The 9,250-nt window shown below is 49.9% G+C and overlaps 2 protein-coding genes across 3 annotated transcripts; one reads left to right on the top strand and one right to left on the bottom strand.

Annotated features, from left to right (window-relative positions):
* Window positions 1-176: 176 nt before the first annotated feature.
* On the bottom strand, window positions 177-5,140 carry Tax1bp3 (Tax1 (human T cell leukemia virus type I) binding protein 3). Its single transcript, NM_029564.2, has 4 exons — window positions 4,881-5,140; window positions 1,715-1,834; window positions 1,415-1,492; window positions 177-1,135 (listed from the first exon to the last, which is right to left on the bottom strand). The coding sequence occupies exons 1-4, from the start codon at window positions 4,917-4,919 to the stop codon at window positions 998-1,000; spliced, it is 375 nt and encodes a 124-aa protein (NP_083840.1). The 5' UTR covers window positions 4,920-5,140; the 3' UTR covers window positions 177-997.
* A 40-nt stretch (window positions 5,141-5,180) lies between these two features.
* Emc6 (ER membrane protein complex subunit 6) lies at window positions 5,181-6,720 on the top strand. Of its 2 annotated transcripts, none has more exons than NM_025318.3 (2): window positions 5,181-5,284; window positions 5,472-6,720. In NM_025318.3, the coding sequence occupies exon 2, from the start codon at window positions 5,520-5,522 to the stop codon at window positions 5,850-5,852; it is 333 nt and encodes a 110-aa protein (NP_079594.1). In that variant the 5' UTR covers window positions 5,181-5,284; window positions 5,472-5,519; the 3' UTR covers window positions 5,853-6,720. The 2 variants fall into 2 exon arrangements, with proteins under 2 accessions (NP_079594.1, NP_001161942.1); NM_001168470.1 differs by having other exon boundaries at window positions 5,215-5,367.
* The last annotated feature ends 2,530 nt before the right edge of the window (window positions 6,721-9,250 follow it).

The following is a 9,250-nucleotide window of genomic DNA, read 5'->3' as shown; positions in this document are numbered from 1 at the left end:
AAAGCCACAATGTGTCCCCAGTGAGCTTTCTAAGGTACCACCAGAAACATGGTTTCCAGACAAAGAAACCTAGCAGGAGTTGGGCTTTACTCCATAGCAGCAGGGGACAAGTTAGCCATCCTTAAAACATACCACCCTCCAAGACACCTCCCCAACATCTAACAGAAACCCCTGGTGAATTCCAGCGTTGTTTATTGGACACAAGTGTTGAACATGGGATACCATCATACTGCCCCATTTCCATAGTAACCAACTGGCTTGGTCACATGCTACAAGTTGCTGCTTCCAGGTGTGTGAATTAGTAAGCTAAATTCAAACAGTAAGATAAAAACTTTTGTACCAAAGTTGTGACTTAAAAAATACAAAAGCTAGACCCACAGGTGCAGAGAAAAATGGCAATCCTGAGAGCTGCCTTGAAATGTCAGTCTTGAAACTTGTGGGGAGGCCAGCACCCATTAGGGGAATGAAGGGAGTGGGAGCCTGCCCTCTTCATCCAGGTGGGCTTCATACTGTCTCTGGCATATGTGGGTCCAGCCCCAGGCTGGGCACCATGATGAGGGAAGCATAGGGAGAGGCACTGAGAAGATGACAGGGCAGGATCCAAGCCCTTCAACCAGAGCAAACTGGGAGAAAAGGACCCTACTTGGCACTTCCAAGCTTTGGCAGCTCTCAGAGGTGTTTCCTGACTGCCCAGCCCATGCTGTGGCAGAACCCATAGGAGGTCTCTGGCTGGGCCTACTATGGTTACTGAAGACTGGAAACTACTCCAGGCCTTATTCCCAATCCTCAGTATCCCAGGAGAAAGAGCTGGTCCCAGGGCCTCGGGCTGGGAGGTTGAGGGATAAGAAGGTTGGCTTGGACCTTTGGGATCAGCTGTTAGCCCTCAAAGCTGGGGCCCAGCACACAGCAGAAGCCAGAACTAGATACAGACAGAGCATGGATGTGTTCTCACTGTACAAAAAGGTCAGTGGGCCCAAGTCTAGACGGTGGCTGACTGCTAAGACAGCATGGACTGCTGTACAGCCTTTTGTAGAGACTGCCGAGTCACCAGCAGGCGGACCACCTCCTCCGAGCGCTTGGTGAGCCGCTTCCGAGCCTGGTCGTGAGTGACCATGGTCATGTCCCAGCCATTCACCTAGCCCAAGGAGAAAATACAGGCTCTTCACCCTCTACAATCTGGAAACAGGGTTTTGAGGGGCCCACGCTACCCAAGCGAATATCCCCCTAAAGTTGAGTTGCCAAGCATTCCAGCAGAGGCACACAGGATAACCAGCTCCCTTGGATGCAATATCTGCATCGCGTCCAACACCCATTCCGATGAGCTGCTCCTCTCTGACCCTAGGTCAACCCTCAACCCCAAGTGCTTCAGCCCCTCTTACCCAAACCTTGTTTTACTCCTTTGGGACAACCGTACCTGCATGATCTTGTCTCCAATCTGCAGCCCAGCAATTTCAGCAGGACCTCCCTCTGATACTCGTGTGACGTAAATGCCCTGGAAAAAGACAGTGCAGGTAAAGCCCTGTGGTCACTGGATTGGGCCAAGAGGGGATCAGTTGTAGCTGCCCCTGGGATTTTCCAGCCTGCTGACAGTGGCCACCTCTGCTCCTCCAGGCTGTCTCAGCTTGCCTTCTACCTAATCCTACCAGGTCATTAAGGATAGTCTAGGATCAGCTTCTGTTCCCCACAGGGAGGTCTGGGACCAGAGCCCTCTCACCTTGTCTGTTTTATCTTCCGAGAAGGGATTCTGAGACGGGTCCTGGTCGATCCCACCTCCAATACTGAAGCCCAAGATTAAGTTCTCACCTTGACGCAACTTATGAATTTCAACTCTTTGCTGGTAAAAGAAAAAAAGCAAATTGAGGGTAATGGATAGGTAGATGGGTGGGGCAAGATCTAATCTCTATGCCCAGCAGCCACCACAGGCTGCTGGGCCAGCTTAGAACTATGCCAAGAGTTCAGAGCCCTCTGCAAAAATCCAGCTGGCTACCTATCTAGGTTGGTGGTTGGGTCTAAACCAGTCACAGGGACCTCTACACACAGCCCTTTGCCTGGAACTTTTCATACCCATTGTATTCTGACGGTACTGTGGCTACTATAGAAAAGACACTCATCTTCGTGAGGAAGGACCACCCAGGACAGAAAGGATCAAGCCCTGAGAAAATGCAGACACTTGCTAAGGCAGCTCAGATTGCTGAGCAAGCCCTGCCAGACAGAGATCATGCAAGCCGGGAGGTGCATGGGATAAATAGAGAAGAAACTTGCACAGAAGAGAAAAGAAGGGATCCCTGGCCAAGAAGACTGGTGTGTATGGACTGGAAGGGTGTAGGCCTAACCACAGCATCTCTCCAATCCTCAGGACCTGTTCTTTTGCCGTTGTAAGAGAGTATTCCAGGATTCTCTCAAGCACACTCTGGGGTTAAGTCTCCAATTATGCAGGCTTCTTTGAGAGCCCTCAGAAAGCATCCTCCAGCCACCAGGGTTACCCCCCAATGTTGAGAATTTCAACACAAAGAAGTGGGGGTAACTTCCCAGACTTGGAAAGGCTTTAACAAAAGGATCATTTGTACCCAGCCTTGGGAAATGGTCATGTCACCACCTGACCTCGATCTTGAGCCTACTGGAATTCAAAGAGGAGTTAGGAGTAAGGTAAGGCATCGACGATACAACGGCCACTGGAGCTTGTCGGGAAGGGAACGGATAACTCATGGGTGGGAGATAGAGGCCTGAGGACAGGAGCTGCTTACAACTGGTGATCCATAGACAAGGACTGATCATGAGGAATTGGAACAGAGCACCCTGGCATATGGCTAGTCTTTCTCTACCTGTGGGTCGTGACCCTGAGGGGCATCGAATGACCCTTATAAAGGGGTCACCAAAGACCATTGGAAAACAGATATTTAACATTATGAATCTTTTTTGTTTTTGTTTTTTGGGTTTGGTTTTGTTTTGTTTTGTTTTGTTTTGAGACAGGGTTTCTTTGTGTAGCCCTGGCTGTCCTAGAACTCACTTTGTAGCCCAGGCTGGCCTCGAACTCAGAAATCCGCCTGCCTCTGCCTCCCAAGTGCTGGGATTAAAGGCGTGCGCCACCACTGCCCAGCAACATTATGATTCTTAACATTAGTAAAATTACAGTTATGAAGTAGCAACGAAACTGATTTTATGGTTGGGGTCACCATAACTTGAGGAGCTGTATTAAAGGGTGTGGCATTAGGAAGATTGAGATGACTGAGAACCAGTCAGGATAGATGCAAGCGTCGACCCAGGTAGAGCAGTGTCAGAGGTCATCTGCACAGGCTTCCAGGAGGCAGATCAGTGGGGCTACAGTTCAGAGGACAGCTTTTGAAATGGTTTTAACAAAAATGGCCGGAACAGAACCAGGATGCTAACTCTACCTGAGGGGGTAAGACTGGGAAGGAGGCACCTCCACCCCATGAGCAATCCGAGACTGAGAAAGGCCAGCTCTGCTTGCTTATGTTCAGGCATGCACCTGGCATTAGGATTGGAGGACTGTGGTCTTACAGCTTTAAGGAAGACTCTGACTCTCCTGCCAAGACGGAAGAGGGTGGAAAACCTCGATGCCTAAGGTCCTTTCACCTGGGGCTTCCTGTCCAAAAGTGTAAGCTCCTCCAGGCTTACTCCCACACACACCTTCCTTCACTTCCACCAGCAAGGTCCAAAAAGAGACAAAGCCCTAACTTAAGGGAGAAGTCAGGCAGCAAAGTGGCTCTCCCTAGGTCCTAATTACACCCTCCTTTTCCAGATAGGGTCAAACTCGATGATCTTTCTGGGGCAGCCAGTGAAGGATCCTAGAAAAATCAGGCTGGTACAAATTGAGTAAAAACTGGGATATCCTAGCCGGAAGCTCACCCTCCCAAGCCACCTTTATCAGTAGCTTTGTTGCCCCCACCCTCCAACACACCCATCTAACAAGGCCCATCCCTACAGTTCCAGGACTGTGGACACAAGTCACACCTGTGACTCCAACACTTGGAAGGCTAAGAAGGGAGTACTGCCAGAAGTTCAAGGCCAGTTTAAGCTTAAGAGTAAGGCCCTGTCTGGGGAGTGATTTGTGTCCTTCCTAAAAGCTTCCTTTTAGGAAACTGGGCACTGATGCTTCTCTCTTGGGATTCAGCTGCTCAGGGTTGGCCAGCGCCCCCATCAGACTGTAACATCTACCCCTCCATCCTGTTGCCTATTCAAATACACCTGATTGATACACAAGACAAACCGAGAAGGAGGCCCTGGAAAGGTCTAGAAGCTTAAGTGTCATGCACAGGACAAACACTAAGCATCAAGGGCTGAGTACCCTAAAAAGTTCAGAAGACCAAGCCTTAGCTCTCGAGGGGTCTGTCCCAAGAGCAGCGAGGCCGGATGAGAAGCGGGAAGGGGGATGCACAAACTCTGGCCAGCCCCACCCCCTAAATCTCCTACGGCTCGGCGGCGGCGGCGGCGGCGGCAGTGTGCCGGCTGGAGCAGAGGAAACGCTTCCTCATTCCAGAGGCTGCGACTCACAGGACATCGGCGCCCGCCCCCCACGGCCGCCCAGCTGGGGACAGGAGGCCCAGGGCAGGGGAGTTTTCTAACACTCCCGCGGACCAGCCTTTCTCCTACGTCCTCCCGGTCTGCGCCTAGTAAAAGGTATCCACCCGACGGCGGCAGTGCACAGGATCTGGCCTCTGCCCAGGGTCCCGGGAGGCTCTTAGGTCCCAGCCACCTCTCCAGGCCAGGGAAGGCTGCAGCACTGTTAAGCAGAAACGGCCACCGGAATATACGCAGGAGCCCCGGGTCCTATACTTTCTCAGCCTGTCTAGATGTCAGTTTGCCGCTCTGCGAAATGGGGGTGAGCCAAGAGGAGAAGGAGCCCGCGCAAGCGCACTCACCACTACGGCGGTGACAGGCTGGCCCGGGGTGTAGGACATTTCGACCGAAATCTGTCAAGGAGACAGCGCCCGGTGAGACCCCCAGCGAGAATGCCCGCGGCCGCGCCCTCCCTGGTTAACAAAGGGCAGCCCTGCTCAGCCCGCCCCCTCATGAATACTTAAGAAGTCTCTAGCCAATCAGCATCTGGAGCGCTGTTGGGCTTTCCGGAGTCCCGGGACTTGTGTGCTGAAGTGGGGCGGGAGGGGAGAGCGCCCGAGGCGCAAGCGTAGGAGGGTGGGGCGGAGTTTGTGCGCCTGCGCAAACCGAGCCCTCCCAGCAGCCTCCAGCGCAAGATGGCGGCGCGGGACTCTCCGCTTTTTCCTGTCTGAGGGAACACGAGGGACTGTGTGCCGCGGCGTCTCAGGTAACTCCGCGAGCCTGTCGGGCGTGTGCTGATGTGCTGCTGTCCCGGGCCGGCCCGAGCCTCAGTTTCGGCGTGCAGTGGAGGTCAGAGGCCCCCAGCACGGCGTCGGAGGTCCCAGGGGGAGGAGGCGCCGTGCGCTCAGCTCGCCAGGCTTCGGGCTCCACTTGTAACTCGGTTTTCTCCACAGCTCCGCGTGAGTCGGCGTGAAGGCAGAAGCGGAGCCCCGGCGGGTGCGATGGCCGCGGTGGTGGCCAAGCGGGAAGGGCCGCCGTTCATCAGCGAGGCAGCCGTGCGAGGCAACGCCGCGGTCCTGGATTACTGCCGGACCTCAGTGTCAGCGCTGTCCGGGGCCACCGCCGGCATCCTCGGCCTCACCGGCCTCTACGGCTTCATCTTCTACCTGCTTGCCTCCGTCCTGCTCTCCCTGCTCCTCATTCTCAAAGCGGGAAGGAGGTGGAACAAATATTTTAAGTCACGAAGACCTCTCTTTACGGGAGGCCTCATTGGAGGCCTCTTCACCTACGTCCTCTTTTGGACCTTCCTCTATGGCATGGTGCACGTCTACTGAAATGAGGGCAGGGGTGACTTTAAAACAGATCGGCAAGGCTCTTGCCAGAATTAACACCGGGTAGACTTACTTAGATTTTAAATTGTTGGAATTCGCTGCTTGTTCTGTACTGTTATAATTTATATCTGAAGACAGAGCCTGTAATATTATTCTTCAGATTAAATGAAGTGTGACACCTTGTCGTTCCTTGCTTAGCCAAGCTTTGAAGTCGCCAAGATTTGCTCCCTGGAGAGCAAGTACGAGGCCACAGCCTGTATATTTTTTTGGATTTAACGCCTAGTAAGTCCAAAGGGACCTCTAGAGTATACATGAGAGAATTTAACGTTAACATCTTAAGAACTGGTAACAGTTCGTGTTACTAAGCTTTCACTGTGTACCGGCATTGTGTGTTTTCATTCTCGCCATAGCAATGGAGATGTTACTGCTAACTTTCTGTTAATGAAAAACCTGAAGCACAGAGAAGTTAGTTGTCTCTGCCAGAAGTGGCTCGTCTGGAAGGGGGCAGGGCCGAGGTCCAGTTGCAAGTCTGTTTGCTTTTGCTGGATTGGGTAAGAGTCCTCTTCTAGCACCCCCTCCCACTAACCACTGCTTTCCCACGTGAGTGAAATCAGCTAAGTTCCAGTTACACCAGGTTTAGCCAGTCGCCTTTCCTATAACAAAAAATGCAAGCTATTTTTCTAAATCGTTGTCCTCTGGCGATTAGGTTATGTGGACATTTAATCAAATGAGTTTGTTTCAGTTGAAATGCCTCTGACTATATGTTCATTCATAATCCTTCCTTGAGAGGAGGGTTTTAGAATGAAATACATGTTTAACTGAAAAAATAAATACTTGTGTTAGACTTGTAGTAAACATGTTGCGCATGGAATTTGTAGTCTTAACTGGGGAGATGGCATTAACTTGGCTTTACAGATAATATAGATACCATGAAAGAATACACAAAAGCACCAGGTCTGGACTAGGCTTGGGGATGGAGTCAAGGAGTGCTTGAGGGAATAGCATTATATCTGAGACTAGAAAGCTAAATAACAGCCAGATAAATATAAGAGGAAGAAGAGCCTTTTATTAGGCCATAAGGCAATCCTGACCAGGTAGTAAAGGCCCATGGAGGAAGTTGGCCTTGATTCCATGAGCATTTAGAGGAAACTGTAGAAGCAATGTGTAATGGCTTCCCCCCCCCCCTTTTTTTAAAGTTACGAGAAATTGAATTTAAGACCTTTCTCAGGCTGTAGATGGTCTGTGCCTGGGCACCCAGGCCTGAATCCTGGGCCACAGGCTTGCCTCTCATTCCAAGAAGCTGAGGTCACAGCTTTTCCTCCCTGTCACAGAGTGCCCACTTCTAAAGATCCTGACATGCGTGGTTTATATAGCCCCCACCTCCTCGGGGACTTCTCTTAGGTGGGAAGGAAGGGCTCACAGTAAATTTGTTGCTAATGTTGGCTGCTTTAAAAATATGTAATGACTTTTTATATACCTATCAGTTTTGAGCAGAGGGTCAGTTAATGTCAAATGCTTCCCAGCATTTATCCAACGAAAAGTAATGGTTCTGTCAGTTTTTATGTCTGCATGTTGGTGGGTATATGCAAGTGCCCATAGAGGCCAGAGTTATCAGCTCCCCTGGGGCTGGAGATACAGCTATGCTAGGAATAGAACTCCAGTCTTCTCTTAAGAGAACAGCAAGTTCTCTTCACCACTAAGCCATCTCCTTCCTTGTCTTAGCATCTGTTCAAGAGTCTCCTTGGGGCCAGCAAGGTGGCTCAGCAGGTAAGGGTGCCTGCTGCCAACCTGATGACTGAGTTCATCTTCCAGCACCTACGTGGTCTAAGTGAAGAACCAACTCTGCCTTCACAAGCACACTGAGGCACACACACATAAATGTAATTTTTTTAAAATTCCCCACGCTTTGATTTGCATCTCTTCATGATAACAAGGAACAGAATGTCATACATTTCTTATTGTTTCTTGTTTCTACCTCGAAAAATGTTTTCCCCTGCTGGGCGTGGTGGTGCATACCTTTAATCCCAACACTCGGGAGGCAGAGGCAGGCGGATTTCTGAGGTCCAGGACAGCCAGGGATATACAGAGAAAACCTGTCTTGAAAAAAAAAAAAATGTTTTCCCCTACATGGGGTAACCCTAAAGGGAAAAACTTCATGCCTCTTATTATTTTAAAACCAAGTTATAGTGCTCTTTCATGGCTGATTGTCATTTGACAGCACCCAGTATATCAGTTTCTTGTTGGCCCACATCATGATGTTCCCAAAGGTATGGGATAACTTGTAGGACAATACTAGATGGCCTAGTTTAGGCTAGGGACTTACGCAAAGAATTCCTCAGATCCTGGAAGGTCAAAATAGGAAGGAGCTCTTGGGCTAAGACTGTAGCCAATAAGCCAAGCAGTGCCCAGAAAGGAATAAAAGTGTTTCCCCAAGTTTAGGAGTTCAAGTTCCTGACTCAGTTCTTGAGTTAAAAGCCTGGTTTCACCTGTGGAAACTGTAATTCAGATCAGGAGTTCAAGGCAAGTCTGGGCTACAGAAGACCCTGCCGGTTTTGGTGGGTTGGTTTTTGTTGGATTTTCTTATTTTGTTTTTAATATAAGCTATTTTCCATACAGTGGATGAGCTACCTTAATCAAGGTTATGCAGAAGGCAAGAAGTTGGGGTGTGGGGTACTTTGGCAGAGTGGGCAGCCCTGTGAGCAACTGGAGTAAGATCCCTGGTCTTTCTGAGCCCCCAGCACCCTATTTGGTTCATGATGCTGAGTCTACAGGTATATGCCACCTCCCCCAACTACCAGGCCCCTTCTGATTACCATCTGTAAGGGTTCTCCATGTGGTGGGTTGCTTTTCAGAGAGAAGCTCTGTAGTGTCAAAAGAGGCACTCAGATATCCACGGGATAGATGAAAGTGAGCCTGCTCCTCAGCCCTGTATTTAAATGTGTCTTTGGTCTTATATGAATAGATCATTTTCCAAAGGAATGGCCAGGTGGCCAGATGCTCCTCAGAAAAATGAAAGGGTTAATAGAAAAGGTTGTCTTTTTCTTATTTCAAAAAATAAAAACCAGGGTCTCACTATATACTCCTTCCTAGCATAGAATTAGTTCCATTGGTTGGGCTGGCCTTCAACTCAGAGATCTGCCTGCCTCTGCCTCCCAAGTGCTGGGATTAAAGTTGTTCACCACCATGCCTGGCTACTTCTATGTCTGAACCTTTAAATTTTGAATTAGATTAGGTATTAACCTCATCAAAATGTTTGAATTTAAAAAAAAAAAAAAATGAGCATACTGCTGTCTTCCAAGTGGAGATGGGAAGCCAGGTGCTTTAGTCCCAGCACTTAAGGGGCAGGCAGTTATCTGTGAGGCCAGCCTGGTCTGTATAGAGAGTTCCAGGATAGCCAGGAC

Source organism: Mus musculus, chromosome 11 (genome assembly GCF_000001635.26).
Source record: "Mus musculus strain C57BL/6J chromosome 11, GRCm38.p6 C57BL/6J".
NCBI lineage: Eukaryota > Metazoa > Chordata > Mammalia > Rodentia > Muridae > Mus > Mus musculus.
This window is presented reverse-complemented; position numbering and strand designations above follow the sequence as displayed.